Source organism: Carcharhinus amblyrhynchos, chromosome 3, assembly GCF_965287045.1.
Source record: "Carcharhinus amblyrhynchos chromosome 3, sCarAmb.v2.hapA, whole genome shotgun sequence".
Taxonomy (NCBI): Eukaryota; Metazoa; Chordata; class Chondrichthyes; order Carcharhiniformes; family Carcharhinidae; genus Carcharhinus; species Carcharhinus amblyrhynchos.
In genome coordinates, this window is record NC_137326.1 from 25,708,533 (window position 1) to 25,729,411 (window position 20,879).

General features: G+C 45.5%; 1 protein-coding gene across 1 annotated transcript in view; it reads left to right on the forward strand.

Moving 5' to 3' along the window:
- The first annotated feature begins 15,504 nt into the window (after positions 1–15,504).
- The window catches only part of LOC145337625 (ninjurin-1-like), a 55,640-nt gene continuing 50,265 nt past the window's right edge, over positions 15,505–20,879 (forward strand). The window contains exon 1 of the mRNA XM_080182432.1: positions 15,505–15,890. Within this exon, the coding sequence (XP_080038558.1) occupies positions 15,837–15,890 (54 nt within the window). The 5' untranslated portion in view covers positions 15,505–15,836. The remainder of the gene's footprint in view (positions 15,891–20,879) is intronic.

Below are 20,879 nucleotides of genomic sequence, written 5' to 3' on the forward strand. Positions count from 1 at the left end.
CTCAGTGTACCCGAACAGTACTAGGGGATTTTCACAGTAACTTCATTGCAGTGTTAATGTAAGCCTACTTGTGATACTAATAAATAAACTACAACTTAAAACATGAAAAACTAACAGCGTAATATTTGGAGAACACACCGAGGCAGAACTGAAATCAAAAGTTCTCCAACTTTTTCAGCAATTACAGGAACAATATCAAGTGAGTAATGAAAACGTCTCTAAGTAGAAACTGAAGAGAAACATGGCAATTTGTTTTACCAAAGAAGTTTATTTATTGGTCACAAGTAAGGCTTACATTAACACTGAAATGAATTTACTGTGAAATTCCCCTAGTTGCCACACAGCAGCATCTGTTTGGGTAAATGTACCTAACCAACATGTCTTTCAGGCTGTGGGAACCGGAGCACCTGGAAGAAACCCACACAGACACGGGGAGAATGTACAAACTCCACACAGACACTCACCCAAGCCAGGAATCAAACCCAGGTCCCTGGCGCTGTGAGGCTGCAGTGCTAACCACTGTGCTACTGTGAATTGTGGGGGAAATGTTATTTAATGGTTTCTATGTGCTGTATTCACTGTTTTTACAACATTTGCAGAACTATTCACATCTCTATTGGTAATCACAAAGGTAAATCCAAGAAGCAGAATTGAAAAGCAGAGAGCTGGCTCCCAAAAACATTTTGCCCACATTTGACAGAACAATAAAGACTTTTGAAGGAAGTAGGTTTGGAATAGAGTGGTGGAGGTGCATGTCAAAATTCAAAATTCAGGGACAAGTGTACTTAATATGCACGGCAAACATACTGCCTTTCATTTATCACTCAGGCAATGTTGGAGGAAAAGGAGACTGGTGATATCCAAGTATGCCAAAATGTTTAAAAATACAGGTGCTATCCTCCCCTGCATTGCATCTTCCAATGGTTTGCTCCATCAGAGAAGAGAAACGCAGCCATTGCAAAATGAATAAGATCAACCTAGAGAAAAGAGCGTACAAAAGGTGCAAAGAGGAGGTATAGATTTAGGGCACTGGTAGAGATTATAGAAACCCTACAGTGCAGAAAGAGGCCATTTGGCCCATTGAGTCTGTACCAACTATAAACCCACCCAGGCCCTACCCCCATATCCCTACATATTTACCCCCTAATCCCACTAACCTACACATCTCACAACTCTAAGGGGCAATTTTTAGCACGGCCAAGCAACCTAACCCACACATCTTTGGACTGTGGGAGGAAACCAGAACACCCAGAGGAAACCCACGCAGACACGAGGAGAATGTGCAAACTCCACACAGACAGTGACCCGAGCTGGGAATCCCTGGAGCTGTGAAGCAGCAGTGCTGACCACCATTCTATTGTGCCGCCCAGAGCCCCAGTCAGTTTGGGCAGCATGGTAGCACAGTGGTTAGCACTACTGCTTCACAGCTCTAGGGACCTGGGTTCGATTCCCAGCTGTGTGGAATTTGCACATTCTTCTCGTGCCTGCGTGAGTTTCCTCCAGGTGCTCCGGTTTCCTCCCACAGTCCAAAAATGTGTGGGTTAGGTTGATTGGCCATGCTAAAATTGCCCTTAGTGTCCTAAGATGCTTAGATTAGAGGGGTTAGTGGGTAATAATATGTAGGGATATGGGGGTAGGGCTTGGGTGGGATTGTGGTCAATGCAGACTCGATGGGCTGAAGGGCCTTTTTCTGCACTGTAGAGTTCTATGATTCTATGATTCTATGAGATCATTGGAGACTGGACATATGACCTAAGATACAAATCAGGACTCCTCGGAAGCCCCAGTGTACTGACCGCTGCAGAAACTGCCTAGGAAGTTTGAACTTGCAAACAGCAATTCCCTCTGCTCTCTGGAACCTTCTGCAAATGCCTCTGACTAAGCTTGTGTTGGAGACTATGTACAGCTCCGTGGGGCTTAACCTGAATATTTACCAAGGAAATGTTAGGCAGGAAAATCGTAGTCTAACTCCTGGGAACTAATCATTCACATTGACCATCCTGCCGATTCTCCCTTAACCCCAAATTAGCCCGCCGAATCAAACCTGGACTGATGATACCCTCCACTCACCTGAATGCTGCCTATCAGACCTGACTATGTCCCATTACCTGACTAACCCCCTCTTGACCCAATCTGACTACCTCTTGACCTGACCTGACTGCCCCCACCCCCTGCCACCCTGCCCACTTGGCACCCTACACACCCACCACCCTGCCCACTTACCACCTCATCCACTTACCCACCCTACCCATTTACTCATTCATCCACTCACCCATTCACTAACAATCATGTTGGACTTTTAACCTTACTGTACAGCAGCTAGTGTTGGAAAAAGGGCCGTGACTTGTCTTTCCACCCACTACTGCGATGGAATTCTCTGACGGACACAGCATTCAGTATTTCTGGAGAAGCCGGTCTTGGAAAACCTGACAGGAAATCTGGAGCAACCTGTAGGTAGGGAAAAGTTCTGATGATCATTGCTGCTCCACAGAAGGTCCAGGCCATAAAGAAAAGCAAAAGACAAAAAGATGGAAAGAATTGCAAAAGGGGAATGCAAGGAGGAATGTGTGAAGAATGTCAAAAGCAATGCGGAAGGTTTATACATTTGTATTAGCAAAACAAGGATAGTCAAGGATTGTGTGGGGCCTTTAAATATAGATGAGGTTAATGTTGCCAGTGTAAATTAGGAAATGGCAGAGGCATTGAATAATTACTTTGTGTCAGTCTTGGGAAACTAATAATGAGTCAGGGGTTGGAATTCACGAATGCCAACTGAAGCAGAAAACAATATTGGAAATAAACAATGGGATTAAAGATTGACACATCCCAGGAGCTTGGTGGCTTCCAAACAAGGGTTATAAAGGAAGTCAGTGAGGAAATTATAGAAGCCTTAGCCAAAACGTATGGTTAACCACATCCTCTTTCTCCAGCATGTCTCCACCATTGGCCATCTTCATTCATTCGATTCTATTCTTGTCTATCTAATCATAGCCAAAGAATCATCTGCATTTGCTTCTCTTCCAAATCCCACACAGTAACTTTTGGTGTTCCCCAAGGATCTATGCTTGGCTCCATCCCGTTTCTCATCTACATCGGGTGGAATTTTACAAGATTGAATCTAAGTGTCCAGTTAGCATGAAAACAGGAGAGTTCCTGATCCGTTTTTCAGGCAAGTTTTCAATGCCTCTGCCATTTCCTCATTTACATTGGCAACATTAACTTCATCTATTTTTAAAGGCCCCACACAATCCTTGACTATCCTTGTTCTGCTAATATAAATGTATAAACCTTCTGCTTGCTTTTGACATTCTTTACATATTCCTCCTTGGCATTCCCTTTTGCAATTCTTTCTGTCTCATGCCCTTCGTCTCTGAAATTTTGGATTAGACCATTTCTGACCACAAGAGGCAATGAGTGGGTGGGGTTTCATTCGTCATACCTCCTGTAGCTCAGATTGGAGCCACAAGCTACACGCGCAGAAAAAAATGGAAAAAAATAAAGCAGACCTCCTGGCAGAACCATCCTGGACCAGAAACAGTCTCTCCCTTCCACCTACCCAGCTCCCACCCTCGCCACAGCATTACTGAGCCCCTTACGTTCACACCCCCCACCCCATAGACACGATGGCTGTCGGACATGACTCTCTTTTTCCCCTGCCCCTGATCATCACAGAGGCACAAACTGTACCCCCCTCTCCCCGCCCTATCAGCACACCGGCCGACCTGACTTCCGCTCCATGGCAACAAAGCAAACTGCATTAAACTTGCTGCAATGTTCTTACGGTCTGACAGTTGCTCGAAAAACACTCGTGTGTGGAACTGCCAGGGGCTCTGCTCCCTCCTTCTCCTAGTGGTAAGACCTGGGCCTCCTGTGCCTGCAATTCATCCTCCTGCTCCTCCTCCTCAACTCCAGCAGCAACCGAAAGATCGATTGGTCGCACAGCAAAAGCCATCTCGTCAATTTGAAGAGGAGTGACAGGCGCAGAGATTAAAGATCTCTGCTCGCTTCCAGCCCAGCAACACAGTCTCCCCATTCACCACAATAGCACCCCCCCCCCCATTCCCCCCCACAGCCCCAGCAACACAGTCCCTCCCCATTATTTCAAAGGGGTTGGAGTATAAGAATAGGGAAGTCAGAAGGTACGAGTGAGACCACATATGGAGTACTGTGAGCAGTTTTTGCCTCCTTACTTAAGGAAAGATATCGTGTGGGATCTTGAGCCACTCTCTTCACGGGATTGGCAGTGTGAGCTCAAAATGCAGAGAGTTTGAAAAACATGATTCTTGCTAGCGAGATTGTGTTTCCCGATTTTGAATAACCCCACTAGCAGAGTGATGTGGAATGCGCTGGGGAAGGGTGGGAACCTAACTTCAATGTATCAGCATCTCATTAGCAAGCACTCACTCCAGTGATATTGATGTCACATTGGCGCCATCTACACCCGGTCTACATAAGCGTGAACCTGGTGCCTTCACCTCCGAGGGGGATATTGGAGCTGATCATATGGACGTCCATTACTTCTCAGGCAGTCCAACATTCAAAAGGCACCAAGGAGAATGCTGGGGATGCACAGGCGTGCAGCTCAGGGCTGGTGGGGGGGAGGGTCACTGTCATCTTCGGTGAGAGGGTGTGCGTGGGTCACTCAGGGGCCTTGCCTTCCCTTCATCTCATGTCGTCCCTTACCCCGAGGAGATGTGCTGCCTGCCACGCAGGGATTGCTACCCAGTTCCTCCATGCTGGGTGACTGTTCAAACAGTACCTCAGTGGGTGGCCTTTTTGGAGCTGCAAACTGGATGGGAGAAGGCCTCAGGAGAAGGCAGGACTGGGAGTGACTCTGAGGTCTTGCTTTGTGAGAGGCCAGGCTGCAAGGACAGCGTGGGGTATCAGTGATGGGGAGCTACCCTGTCTCATGAGACGTAAAGACCCTGTCACATTCGGGAGGGTGAATGCAGTGAAACCTACAACTCTCACTGCGTCAATGGTGTGAAGCCAGAGATCACCAGAAAGGAAGTTTAAATCCACCTCTCTGCAAACTCTGACTGTCAGGTACAGCAGTGAGAGAGAATTTATTGTTCTCATGCAAGGTTGTTTAACCAAACAGCATTGAAGAGCCTGAAGAATGAGATTGAAGCTATTGGAACTAGAGGCTACCTAATGGCTGTGGCCCTTTAAATTTATGACCACTCTGAACTTTTACGTTAGTGGTTCATTCCATTGCAGCACTGGGGACATCTGCAGCATCTCCTAGTCTGCCACTCACAAATGTTTTACAAAGATGACAGATGCCTTTTATGCCAGGGCTGAAATGTTTATCAACTTTGAATGGATCAGGCGAGCTAGGAGGCCTGGGGCATAGGCTTCACCTGCCTAGCAGGGATGCCCTGGGTGCAAGGTTTGAGAGACTGCACCCACGTGGCTCTTAAATCACTATGGTGGGGTGCGGCACCATTCAGGAACCACTAGGCGTTCCACTCCCTCAAAGTCTAACATGTCTGTGATCACATGAAGTGCTTCATGCAGGTGTGTGCCTATTTCCTGGGGAGCATCCATGACAGTTACATGACAGTTTTTCAGGGAGAGTGGCGGTTGGAGAGATGGCTCCTCAAGGATAAGAGGTACCCACTCAGGAGGTGGCTGATGAAGCCAGCGATGAGGCCACAAACACTGTTGGAGATGCAATACAATGAAACTCACACTGCAATGCGTGTGTTTGTGGAGCAGGCGATTGGACTGCTGAAGATGTGGACCGGTCAGGAGGTGCCACACAATACAGCCCCCAGTGGGGCTCCAGTATTATTGTGATTCACTGTGCTCTCCACAACCTAGTGCTGCAGAGTGGGGGGGGGGAACAACATTGATCTGGAGAAGATGGGCAAGTGCCAGATCTCCTCAGATGAAGAGGATGATGAGGAGGGCAGTGGATCTGACAATGCTGAGGAGGTGGGGGAAGAATGCTGGGCAGTGAACAGGGCCAGAATTAACTAACAAGCGAGAGATGCCCTGACCACTCCTCATTTCGGAGATGAGTGGGAGTAGCAGGTGGTGAGGTTTCCTGCAGTGGGCGGTTTCCTGTTGTGCCAGCATGATCTAACCTCTTGGGTGCACTTCTTCAATGGCAGGGGTCTGCAGCCATTGGTCTGATTCTGCAGGAGAAAGGTGATGACTTGCAGCGAAGACAAAGCGATGCTTCTCTCAACCTCAGCGATATCTCTGACTCCCACCTAACAGAGAGCTGCATGTGCCCTGACAATGAACGGGTGCATCATGGGGTTCATCAAAGCTGGAATGATAGTCTCAGGCACTGCAAGCCCCTCGAAATATGTGGCCAGGTTTTACCTTTCATCTTATACCCAAGATGGGCAGCCATTAGCACCTCAACAGCCCCTTGGCCTCAGCTGAAGAGATGCCAAATTGAATTGCTCGAGTCTGGGTGGATGGGTGAGAGCGGAGGGAGCAGGTTTTGCTCTTTCTATGAACAGGATCTCTGGAAGAGTGGCCAGGATTTGGGAAGGGTGGCAGGGTTGCCTGCAGCAGGGCTTCTTTACTCTGTCCTCAGTGTGGGAGAGAGAGAGAACAGCCATTCTCACAATCCATAGGAGCAAAGGGCTGGGTGTGCACAGACATGTGTACCCAGACAGTACTGTTCATAGCTGATATCTGGGTAAACAGTAACCATCTCAAAAATCTGGATCAGGAATATACACACCTAGTCCAAACCAAGGGTCCAGGGGTGTGCAGGTTTGATTGATTGGCCAGGCTAAATTGCCCTTTGGTGTCAAGGGATTAGCAGGGTAAATCCAGGGCCTGGATGGGACTGTTGTTAGTGCAGGCTCGCTGGAGCAAATAGCCTCCTTCCATGATTATATGATTCTGAGGGGAAGAAGTAGAAGTAATATCACATTCATCCCAACGCCCCAAGCTGTTGGAACCTGTAATATTGCCTTGTGAAGGCAAAGGAGGCAATTTGCCATCTTCCATCAATAAAAATCTGCAGCAAATCTAGAGTTCTGGCCAGGTTTAAATTGCCTGGCCCTCACCCACACTGTCCCGAGGAACTTCTGAACCAGTGCCAATTACAAGACTAATTCATCTCTACCTGCTTCTCCCACTGTTGAAGTCAGCGCTATTGGAAAAGTGGAAAACCCGCATTAGCTCCAGCTCGCTAATCTCTCTGAAGGAATACACCATTGAATTTTGATTCTGGACTCGTACAAAACCATAATTCTTACTTTATGTGCAGTCTTTGTCCTGGACATCTTTCTTTCCCTTTATCCCTCGTTTGTTGTTTGAATGCAAGAGGGAGGAGGGTCTTGCAAACTCACTTCAAGCATTTTGAGTGTGTGTAAAATAAACTAATCCTCTGATTTTACCCTATCTCGATTTGCTGTAGGGTTATTCATAGAGGATTGGATCACTTCAAAACTAATGGGTTGGGGGAAATGCAATACGACTTATAAAGGCACAAATCAAAAATCCAAAACACTTTCGTTGTAACGAATGGGTGGCGAGGAGAGAAACCAAATTGTTTTAAACTAACTCCCCTTCAGTTTGTAACAATAGTAAAGGCCAATGTTGCGGCATGGCAGCACAGTGCTTAGCATTGCTGCCTTACAGTGCCAGGGTTCAATTCCCAGCTTGGGTCACTGTCTGTGTGGAGTTTGCACGTTCTCCCCATGTCTGCATGGGTTTCCTCTAGGTGCTCTGGTTTCCTCCCACAATCCAAAGACATGCTGGTTAGGTGCATTGACTATGCTAAATTCTCCTTCAGTGTACCCAAACAGGCACTGGAGTGTGGTGATTAAGGGATTTTCACAGTAACTTCATTTCAGTGTGAATGTAAGCCTACTTGTGACTAATAAATAAACTGTACTCATTTCGCTTTATTGTTCAGGAATCATTTTATCTGGTACAATTACACCCCTTGTATGAAATAACTACACTGAATACATGCAACCAGGCTGAAGAAAGTCTTCTTCCATGTCTACAGCATGGAAAAGATGTACAGTTTATCTGGGTTGCAAATCATGAATATGTTTCCAAATATGAATTCATTGTCATCATTTGCACACAATACAATGTGCAGATGATGTTAATGAGGGCTGAGGCAGTCACTGAAGTCAATGTTATCGTCTGCACAGTGTTATAAATAATTAATAGAATATTTTCCTGTCAAAGTAACAACATTGCACAATGCACGTATTAAAGTAAAATTTTTACTTTCTGGTTTGTTTAATAGTTGCGATGGAATTACTTACAGGGCTTACACAAACTAGCGCTGCATCATATTGTTGCTGCATTTAATGACCCTCATTTATATTGGACAATATTGCAATATATTGTCCAATATACCAGATGCCAACAGTGGGTTCTATCATTTTACTCAGTGATTTTTCTGAATTGATTGATGAACCTTGAAAGGGGAAAAGTATATTGCATGATTGAGTGGGAAGGCTAGCGTAGTGGATGTGAGGGTTGGTGGTCAACTGGTGAGATAAGGGTCTCAGGTCTCAGGGAGAAGCACCAGGGTCCATTTTTCTCTCTCTAACCCTGTTTGTTACAGGTTTACAAAGTCCTGGTTAGGCCATATCAATGGTATGATATACAACTAGGTCCAATACATTTTCATGTTCTGTACTTACAAGTTTGATGAGTAAGTCCATTTTTGTTTTGCTTTTCTCTTTGTTTTGTTGTATCTAGAAGTAGTTTTCTCTGCTGTATTTCTGTGTTAATCTTTTTTATTCATATTTCTCCAGTGACATAATAAGTTTTGGGCACTGAGAACCAGGAAAGATATATGGGCCTTCGAAGTAATATAGCATAATAATTAGGGTGGCACAGTAGTTAGCACTGCTGCCTCACAGCTCCAGGGATCTGGGTTTGATTCCCAGCCTGGGTCACTATCCGTGTGGAGTTTGCACATTCTCCTTGTGCCTGCATGGGTTTCCTCCGAGTGCTCTGGTTTCCTCCCACAGTCTGAAATATATGCTGCTTAGGTTGATTGGCCATTCTAAATTGCCCCTTAGTGTCCCAGAATGCGTAGGTTAGAGGGATTAGTGGAGTAAATGTGTGGGGTTACAGGAATAGGCCTAGGTGGGATTGTTGTCGGTGCAGACTCAATGGACCGAATGGCTTCCTTCTGCACTGTAGGGATTCTATGATTCTATGAGTACAGTTGCACCAGATTATCAGTGATTAGAAGGTTAAATAATGAAGATGGGAAGCACAAACCTGGCTTCTATTCCCTTAAGCTAATAAGATTGAGTGGTGTTCTAATTAAAGTCTTTAAAATGATAGTGATTCAATGGAATAGATACAGACAATATCCTCTGGTGAAGGACTCCAGAACTGGTATATTTACAAAGGCAGACTTACTATGTTGCTGGAGAAATATAAACAAAGACTAAAACAGAAAGACAGAGAAGTATTTCTAAATACAGCAAAACAAAGAGAAAAGCAAAACAAAAATGAAATTACTCATCAAACTTTTACGTACAGAACTTGAAAAAGAATTGGACCTAGTTGTATATGGTACCACAGATGTGGCATAATTTTAAAATTATAGCTAGACCATTTAAGAGTGAAATCAGTCAGCACTGTTCTCATATGGGTGGTGGAAATCTAATACTCTCTACCCGAAAGTCTGTTGCGACTGAATCGATTGATATTTTCTAGATGGTCCACATTGCATTTAGAAGAAGCACCTTCCTGAAATGTGGACAATTATAAATGCAATGCGCAACCTGTAAGGTTGGCTTTAGCATGGGAAATGTGGAACTGCTTTGTCGCAATGCCCATTCGTAATTAATTTCAGATAGAGAGAGAATGGATGGGATCTTGAGCCCACATGCTCCGTCTGCGAGATTGCAAGAGGGGGCTCAAGATCTGGTGAAACCCGGAAATCACAAATCTCAGCAGCGAGATCGCAATGTCTGATTTCTGCCACCCTCACTGGTGGTGTAATCAGACTCACACCTATAATGAGCATGAGCCTGATTTCAATATGTTTTAATAAATTTCAGTCTAATTAAGAACTCGCTGGATTCCCCCCTCTCCAAGAGATTTTCACACCTCGCCAACAACAACAGGTTCATCCAGATGTGAACTTGTCACGGAGATCCCTCTAGGGATGCAAAGGTCAGTTTAGATCCTGGGGAAGAGGGACATGGCCAGACATGGCTGGTAATGCCTCCTGGCATTGCCCTGGCACAGGTTGGCACTGCTAGGGACAGGCCCTAGGGGGAGCCTCATGTGAGGGGACTCATTTATTGGTGGTAATGAGGGGGGCGGCAAAGCAGACACAGAGTGATGGGGGTGCCGGAGAAGATGGTGGGGACGGAATAGGAGATGATTGAATGAGGGGGGGAATGTGGGATGCTGAGAATGATTGGATGGGGTGGGATGCCAGGGATGATCGGAAGAGAATCAGGGGAGATGGCGATGGTGGGGTAATTGGGTGTGGTGGGAGGGGGGAAGGCCACAGAACCTAGAGCCTTGGTACAAGTCCCAATATTTAATCACCATCATTGAAAAGCTGCCACGGTAACATTGCAAAACGAACCCCTTTAGAGGACTTAACTTTCGCATGGATATTATTGGTCGCATTTGTGGAGGGAGTTCAGAGCTGATATTGCAAATGGTTAATTACATTGAACTATTCATGAGGTTTCCATACAAGATTAAGCCAGTTTGACGAAAATCTACTTTTGTGATTTACTTTTTAAAATCAGGAACACTTAACATTCAGTAACACTGATTGTCCAGCAGGAGGAGTGGTATTTATGATAACTTCAGTTATCAGTGATCATCACATCATGATGTTTTAATAAATAATGGAGAAGAGAAAGGAATAATTTAAAGTCAATCTTCTAAATTGGAAGAGAGCTAACTTCAGTGGGATGCAAACGAATCTAACCAGAGTCAAACTGAACCAACATTTGATGGGAGAATCTGTAACAGAAGGCCCTATTTAACCATTTTGATTCTAAGTGCTGGGTGGACTTGAAACTGGGAGTGTTTCAGATCCAACTTTTAGACCCATTCTCAGGCACCCCCCACCATACGCACTCTGTCTGAAAAAATACCAGCGAGTCCAAATCGCGCTGCAGAAACCTGGGGGTGGGGCTTAACGCACCCAAAACCCGGCAGCTCCAACCGGCACCTCCAACTGCTCATGAGCAGTCAGAAAAATAGAAATATGCTCCCTCGCCACATTGCTCCCTGGCCAGATAATACCTCCCCTTGGCCTCCACAGTCATTACCCCACCCCCCACTACATTAATGGCCTCTTTATCTCCCCAACCCCTGCTACCCAGGTCAATCGCGGCCCCCTGGCCCTTCCCCCCACTACCCCCCCCCCCCCCCCCCCAACCCCACCAATTACATGCAGAGAGGCAGCGGACACCACTTCCCCTTCACTGAGAAGAGACAGAGTGGCAGTGGGCCCCCCCCCCCCCCCCCCGACCCCCCTGCCGCCCCCCCACCAATCTGGATGGAGCTATCTGACCCCCGTCCCTCCCACTCCCACTGATATGAGTCAGAGAGCTGTCTGACCCACTGATGAGTCAGAGAGCCATCCAATACAAGACTAAGTCAGTTTGAAGAAAATCTACTTTTGTGGTTTACATTTTAAAATCAGGAACACTTAAGATTCAGTAACACTCCAGCAGGAGGACAATCCTGATCTGAGTCAGGATCTCACCCACCGATCTGAGTCAGAGAGCCACCTCCCACTTCCCTCCCTCGCACCCCCCTCACCCAACCAATCTGAGTCAGAGAGCTGCCGGAAGCTTGGAACTTACCTCCTCAGAAACTGGGGCACCCGGATTGGATCTTTGCGGACTGTGCTGAATCTGGATGGGCGAATGCAGGGCGTGCAGCCCATTAATTCAATTTAAATACATGCAAATATATTTAAATTAATGTTGCACCTGTTTTGGGCGCGGTCCCAACAGCAGCTATTTTCGGCCCATGGTAAAAGGGGAACTGGCACAGAAGCAGGTGCGAATAGCACAAATCGCCTCGTGCCCGACCAAGCCAGAAAACAGGCGCAACTTGGTGGTAAAATTGGGCCCAGAATGATTTTGAGGATATGTTTCAAGTACAGATTGTTGTATTCCAAAAGAGGGGTGACATGAGAACCAAAGCCATAACTCCTTGAAATTGAGGACAGTAGAGGACACAATGAAACAAGGGTTGGATGATGTAGATCAGGATGAATTCTTCAACAAATACCAGGCCAAACTACAATAAATTGAGATGGAAGGTGAAGAATAAAGTAAGCGAGGCAGCAAGATAATATGAGAATAGTAAGGCAGTTATAAAAGAAGAACCAAAAATTCTCTATTGGCATATAAAAAATAAATGAGTAGTAACAGGCAGTATAGGGATTATTCAGACAAAGAGAGTCATTAATGCTTACAGAAAGTGGAAATGCCAGTGTTGGACTGGGCACCATAATAAGTCTCACCTGATGAAGGAACGGCACTCCGAAAGCTCGTGATTCCAAATAAACCTGTTGCTTTTAACCTGATGTTGTGAGACATTTTACTGTGCTTAGAGGCACAGGACAAGGCTAGAATACTTAATAACTACTTTGTATTGGTGTTTACCAAGGAAGAGGATGCTGCCAAAATATTATTCTGGAAATGTTGGCTAGATAGGTCACCTGGTTGGGTCCAGTGCGTGGAATGAGATCTGGATGGAGGGAAAGGGAGGGTCCTCACTGCGTCAAGTTTGATCTGGCTGGGATGGGCCCTAGGGATTTCCAAATTGGGTTGGGTCTTGTGAGGGGTGGGTGAGGTCAGGCCCTGTTGGGGTCTGGGGCGGTGGCGAGTTGGGCCTTGGGAAGGGACACTGAGGTGGGTGCTGGATCAGACCTTGGGAAGGTGTGCCAGGTCAGGGACTGGGGGGGTGGGTGGGGGTGAGAGTTTGAGAGACATTGCAGGGTGGGGAGGTGTGACGGGTAGCATTGGCACTTAGGGGGTGTCTATTTTGGCTTCAGAGGTGGGTGCGGTGAGTCGAGTCTGGTAATGGCAGTCTGTGATTGGGCCTGGCAGGTGGGTTCTTCATGGGAGTAGGGGGGAGGTGTTGGGGAAGAGTCCCCATGAGGGTAGTAAGGGACGGAGGTGGTCCCATGATGGGGGTAGTTGAGGGGTGGCCCTAAGTTCCATTGTGGGGGTTCCTGGTGCGAGGTGGTTAGAAAGAATAAAGAACAAAGAACAAAGAGAATTACAGCACAGGAACAGGCCCTTCAGCCCTCCAAGCCTGCACCGACCATGCTGCCCAACTGAACTAAAACCCCCTACCCTTCCAGCGACCATATCCATCTATTCCCATCCTATTCATGTATTTGTCCAGATGGCCCTTAAAGTCACTATCGTATCTGCTTCCACTACTTCCACTGGCAGCAAGTTCCAGGCACCCACCACCTCTGTGTAAAATACTTGCATCCTACATCTCCTTTAAACCTTGCCCCTTGACCTTAAACCTGTGCCCCCTAGTAATTGACTTTCATCCTGGGAAAAAGCTTCTGACTGGCCACTCTGTCCATGCCCCTCATAATCTTGTAGACTTCTATCAGATCGCCCTCAACCTCTGTCATTCCAGTGAGAACAAACCAAGTTTTTCCAACCTCTCCTCATAACAAATGCCCTCCATGCCAGGCAACATCCTGATAAATCTTTTCTGTACTCTCTCCAAAGCCTTCACATCTGGTAGACTAGAGATCAGAATTGAACATTATATTCCAAGTGCGGCCTAACTAAGGTTCTATAAAGCTGCAATATGACTTACCAATTTTTAAACCCAATGCCCCAGCCAATGAAGGCAAGCATACCGTATGCCTTCTTGACTACCTTCTCCACCTGCATTGCCACTTTCAGTGACCTGTGTACCTGTACACCCAGATCCCTTTGCCTAAGAATACTCTTAAGGATTCTGCCATTTACTGTATATTTCCTATCTTTATTAGATTTTCAAAATACATTACCTCACATTTGTCCAGATTAAACTCCATCTGCCATCTCTCCGCCCAAGCCTCCAACGAATCTATATCCTACTGTATCCTCTGATGGTCCTCATCACTATCTGCAAATCCACCAACCTTTGTGTCATCCGCAGGCTTACTAATCAAACCAGTTACATTTTCTTCCAAATCATTTATATGTATTGGTGCCAGCACTGATCCCTGAGGAATGCTGCTTGTCACAGCCCTCCATTCAGAAACACACCCTTCTACTGCTACCCTCTGCCTTCTATGACCAAGCCAGTTTTGTATCCACCTTGCCAACTCACCTCTGATCCCATGCAACTTCACCTTCTGCACCAGTCTGCCATGAGGGACCTTGTCAAAGGCCTTACTGAAAGGCCCTACCCTCATCAATCATCTTTGTCACTTGCTCAAAAGGCTGGATCAAGTTTGTAATGATGTGGATGTGCCGGCGTTGGACTGGGGTAAACACAGTAAAAAGTCTGACAACACCAGGTTTTAGTCCAACTGATTTATTTGATAGTAAACTCACAAGCTTTCGAGGGGACTCCCTCGAAAGCTTGTGAGTTTATTATCAAGTTTGTAAGACATGAGAAAGTGTCTCCTGGGAGTTCAGGAGTACAAAGGAAGTCCCATGAGGGATCTATGTGGATCTGTCCAGTAATTACCCATAAGTAGTTTTAATCTTTTTAGCTTTTCCTGATGTCATCCAGTTGCAGTCATCCAAAGTTTGCAATTTAAATCATTTTCTGGATGGTTCCCAGTGCAGGAAAATTATCCAGCAGAAATTTACACTTCTGAGGCAGTTATTTTGCAAAGTTTACCTGGGAAGCACCCACGGTCTGCAGAGTATAGTTGGGGTTCCCCAACCCCCCCAAAAATATTATGCTCTGGAGTTGGAAAATTACAACATGAGGAGCATCTCAAAACTAATGGAGTGGTTTATTTTTGAAGTATAATCATGTTAAGATTCATTAACTACACATAAGGAAGAACTTTTTTAATGTAGAGAGTGGTGTTTAGAATTTGCTGTCCAAGTTGGTGGTGGAGGCAGAGACTCTAAACTCTTTTTAAAAATACCTGGGTAGGATTTTCCAGCCGCGCTGGCCCCAAAACTGGAAAATCCCATCCGAGGTCAACGGACTTTTGCATGATCTGCCCCTCGCCCGCCACAAGGTGGGTGAGAGGGGAACACTCCAGTCCTGTGTCTGCACTTTGTAAGTGTTATGGGCCGGGTACAAAGGTCTACGCTTTCGGCGAGATATGGGAAATGAGACCTCCCACCCGCGTGGGAGGCGCCAGCGCCGGTGCGGGCGACGTCCCCGGGGCCGGCCCGCGTGAGACTGACCCGATGCCCGTTGGCGCAGCCTCGTGAGGATCATTGATGGGCTCGCGCTCTGTGCCGAGAGGTCGCCACGGTCCCTTGGCTGATAACGATCCTCCCGCAGGTTCACCTACGGAAACCTTGTTACGACTTTTACTTCCTCTAGATATCCCGGGGGGGGGGGGGGATTAGAAAGGGTATCTGGGTGTCTTCGGGCTGGCACAGAAAAAAAGATGGGCCGAATGGCCCCCTTCTGTAAAGTTACCTTTCTCATTTGGTGAATGGAGCAGTTACCGAGTGATTTTCAGAAGGCAAACTGAGAGCTTCGGCCCCACTAGGTGGAGTTCCCCCTTTAGTACTGAAGCCAGCGCTGCCACTGACTCTGAGGGGACGCTTCATCCTGTGGGGCCGCCAGAGGCCGTCCAACAGTTACAGAGTGTTACTTTCCGGCCACTCGGCGCCGAGCCTTCACTCCTAGCACTTGACAGAACTTTCCTCCAGACTGGCGAGAAGTAGCTTCAAACGATGGCGACCGAACTCGTTACGATGAACGGCGGGAGAGATGCGGATGTGGGTGAGGTAAGGGGCAGAGTGACTGAGTGCCTATAAACACACAAAGCTGTGATTTCCCCCACAAACACACACACAGGCTGTGATTCCCCCACAAACACACACACACAGGCTGTGATCCCCCACAAACACACACACACAGGCTGTGATCCCCCACAAACACACACACAGGCTGTGATTCCCCCCCCTCCCCCCACACACACAGGCTGTGATTCCCCCACATACACACACACAGGCTGTGATACACACACACACACACAGGCTGTGATACACACACACACACACAGGCAACTCTCGCTATATTGCGGACGCTGCGGGCGAAGCCAGAGCTCAAAGGGGAGCCAGAGCCAAGCAGCGCTGTCACCGGCCTCGCCACTGTTTGCTGCTGTTGGCCCAAGATGGACATGTTTGCCTTTTGCTCTACCAGTTAGGCCCTATTTCCATGCAACCGGCAAACACTTCATTGTGGAGCGAAGATTCCAAAAACAGCGTCAGGGCATGTGATAAATATACCAGAATCTATCTTTAAGCAGACGTGTCCACTAAATATTTCATCAGAAACCTCAGAACAGCCCAGTGGTGTTTTCAAGCCAATTGATTGACACGAGGAAGTTCTTTTTCCCCTAAGATAACGGGATAAGGACTGCTCATCCTGCTGGTACCGAGTGAATGGAAAGAGGCTGACTTGAACAGCTTTGCTGGATATAATTGCATTCCTGGCCAGTTTTAGAATTGAAATTAACTGCAAACAATTCTTTCAAATCTGTAAGCGGAGATTTACACCACTAATTTATTATCGTATTATTTTGTAAATAAGGTATGAGGGCTTCTCTGTAATAACTTGTACACGATAGAACAATGTGGAAAGTTCAGATAATATGAAAGATTAAGACTGCCATACCTGGATACCTTTCCATCCTGAAGCTTTTTTTTTGCAGTTGTTCTATGGTCATAGGTAGTCGGATATCCATTCCTTGACAAGTGTTACAGTGTACATATGTGATGCATAGAGTTTATTTTTATGCACTCAGGATGTGTGTCACTGGCAAATCTGGCCTTTACTGCCCATCCCTACAAATAAGTGACTTACTAGTGACATACTGGAAGCTATGGCCTAGTGGTATCATCACTGAACTATTAATCCAGATACTTAGCTACTGTTCTGTGGACCTGGGTTCAAATGCCATGGCAGCTGATGGAGTTTGAATTCAATAAAAAAATCTTTAATTAACAATTTATTGATGGCTATGAAACCATTGATGATTGTCAGGGAAAACCCATCTGGTTCACTAATGTCCTTTAGGGAAGGAAATCTGCCGTCCTTACCTGGTTCTGGCCTACATGTGATTATGGAGTAACAGCAATGTGGTTGATTTCAACTACCCCCCAAGGGCAACTAGGGATGGGCAATAAATGCTAGCCAGCCAGAGGCACCCTTGTCCCAGGTATGAGTTAAAACAAAAGCTAAGGACAGTAGGTTTCATTTACTGAAAAATATTAGTGAGTTCTTTTTAAAAAAAAGTTTTAAAAAGTTTACTGGGCGTATCACTGGCTCCTTGCCAAACAATAATTGTCCTTGAGCAAGTGGCATTGAAGCATCTTCTTAAAAATTGGGAGGCCATTCCAGGGGACAGTTAAGATTCAGTTATCCCACTGAGAGTCAGGAGTTGCATATAGCCCAATCAAGGGCAGAATGGCCACTTTTGGTATTAATGAACCAGGTGAGTTTTTATAACAATTACTGATAACTGCTTTTCATTCCAGATTTATTAATGAACTGAATTTAAATGTTATGGTTCTGGTGGTGCTATTTATATTAATGATCATTAATTAAAATTTCTGGATTACTAGTCCAGTCATATAGATACACTTCTTCTGGTTATAGTTTCATTTAAACAGCACTAACTTCCCCTAAAACCACCCACTGGCAAACAAAGATTCTGATGTGTTTCCCCCTTTACAAGCGGTGGTGTATGTCCCAATCCCTCAGTTTTGGTGTGAACCAATTTTCTATTAATAACAGAAAAACAGTGTTGGAAAAACTCAGCAGGTCTGGCAGCAGTATTGGAGAAAGAAACACAGTTACTATTTTTTTCTCCCACAGCAAACTTGATGAATTCAAAGGGTTAGCTTATTTGCACACACACAAAATGCAAAAAGGGGATTCGTAATGTTTCCGCACCCTCCCCCCCCCCCCCCCCACCACCACCACCACCACTCCCACTCTTTGAATTTGTATAGCAAAGGAGAGATAGAGAAAAGAAGGTTTTACGGTGCAGGGATCACAGACAAAGTAAATATTGGATCATTTGGATTCCAAAGTCCACAATCCAAGTCCATTCCAATGTCCATACTCCAATGTGGAATTTTTCATGAACTGAAAACCGACGCTGGATTATTTACTTCTCCAGTGGTGATGACTTCACATAATGAGATAGGTGTGCAGAGATGAATCAGCCTCAGAACTCCTGGCCAGTGAGGCTGCTAGTTAGATGATAAAACAGCAGACAAAGACTTTTCAGTTCGGCAAGGCAATATTACTGAATGTTCCATTAGTTAGTGGCTCATGTTATGCAACTCCCAGCTCTCCACATTGACTTTGAGAAGGGATGGGTGTCCCTTGCCTTGGTCCTCAAGGTTGTTAAATGTCTCAACCAGTAAGAATTGAGGGGAAGTTTGTACGGTAATTTGTCTTCGCAGGCAAGCAGAATCCTGGGCTAGGAAATGCAGATGGCCTTTGTATAGCTCTGGCAAGTGCAGCTCATGGGGGATCGTTAGTGGCTTTTCAGGGATAAGAATGTGCGAGTTTCCTTGATACTGTCGGGTGGCTATTTTGTTCAATCTCACAGACAGGCATAGATTCAGCCAGAATAATAATAAAAGAAGCAAAATACTGCAGATGCTGGAAATCTGAAATAAAAATAAAAATGCTGAAAAAGCTCAGCAGGTCTGTCAGCATCAGTGGAGAGAGAAACAGAGTTAATGTATGACTTCTTCATATATCAGCCATTTTACACCTTTATCCAACTTGAAACTTTTCGAGCTAGCAATGAGCACATCTTTATATTTTATATAAATAAATATAGGGTAAGATCTTAGTTGCTCACGGTTAACATTCCCAGTAATCTAATAGTTTTACAACAATCTGACAGCTTCGTGGTCAGATTTGTTGATACCTGTCTGTTTTGTATTTACAGATATTTTATACTGAATTCAAACACCACATACTTGGGATTAGTGATCCAGTCTCCTGGATTAACAACCCAAAGATATTATCTGAACAAAAGCACAATGTGACCATACCATGACCACAGTGTGTTTAACCAAAAGATTTTGATTGTGATTTAATTATTCCAACTGCACCTAATCATCCACAAGGGTGCCCAGTCAAAACAGAAAATAGACACTTGTAAATAGACACTAGAAAGGTAAGCACTGGTAAATGGGATGAGGTGAGAGGTCAGGTGTTTCTCATGTGTCAGTGCTGCCTTGATGGGCCAAAAGGCCTCTTCTGCATGATATGATTCTAAGGGGCAACATGGAGTAATGCACACCCATTAATTGACCACTGACTTCTCAAGAAGTTATACTGGACTTGAAACACTAACTCTGTTTCCTTCTTTGCTGATGTGTCAGATCAGATGAGCTTTTCAAGTACTTTTTATTTCAAATCTCCAGAATCTACAGTACTTTGCTTTCATTTGAGTGATTGACTGCTATTCTAGATCACTTGATCATATTGTATGTTCAAACAGTATTGGGAACCCACAGACGAGATTACAATCTCACACTAATCTTGTGTGAATAATTCATACATATAAATGGCTTGAATTTTGTGTCCGTGTTTGTGGGGACGGAGGTTTAATCTCTTTCTGGTATTTTGATGATGGCAACAGTCCAAATCACCATCAAAAATCAAAGCATTGTACCACAGGAAAACAGATAAGTGATTGGTAGGTGAATATCTCTCCTTTCTCTTTAAATGAGGGCACTAGGAGCTGGGAAACTTAAAACATTTGACTGGAGTAAGTATAACGATAAGTGAACGACTGCAAATCACAGAACAGGTCTAGATGCACTAATTAAAATTAGTTATTTGGACAAGGTACTAACTAGATTCCAATGGAGGGAATAGAGTTTTTTTTAGATCACGCATGGACACGGCTGCATGGGCAGCTGAGACCTGTTGCCTTGCGATTCTTATGCCACCTGGGAACTTCACAGCACTTCATGTGTCTTGGGGACCACAGGTGTGGGACTGTCGCCAACTGCTGGAGTACAAACAAGCTCAGGTTTTCCAAGCTTGAAGGACGGCTGGGACATTGCATAGCATTAGGGAGTTTTCTGAATCATGGTGTTCCAGGAGGTGGCGACCCCATAGACAGAGTGTGTTCAGGATAGTAGGCTGGGTGGACATTCAAGGAATCTTTTAGGGAACTTTGGAGTGGATTTCATGCTTAAATTGGCAGTCAGCATTGGAGATTGCTGGGAGTGACAGCTCCTGGAAGGAGTTTTTAGTTCACACCATGGCACTAATTGGCCAAGGACTTAACAGGAGGGAACAGCAAAAAGTAGACAAGCAGACATTCAAGAAGATTCCATACTTATAGGGACAGGCAGCCATTTCTGTAATCTTCATCCTAAGTCCCCTATGGTCTGTTGTTAGGGCAAAGGACATCACAGACTAGTCTGAAGGAGCAAGTGAGCTAGAAGCCGTGCTACACATCAGTAGCAATGACAAGCAGGTGTTGAGATCCTACACAAACTTTTCAAGAGCTAGGGAGGAAGTTAAAAAGCAGGCTGTCTGGATTATTCCAGGTACCACATGACAGACGACAGAAATGGGAAGATAGGGAGGATCAATGTCTGCCTTTAGGCATGATGCAAGTGGGTGGACTTCAGATTATGGGACGTTGGAACCCAGTTCTAGACACAAGGTATCCATTTGAAAGGGAAGGATTGCACCTCAACAGAGTGGCGTCAAAGTTCCCCTGGGGA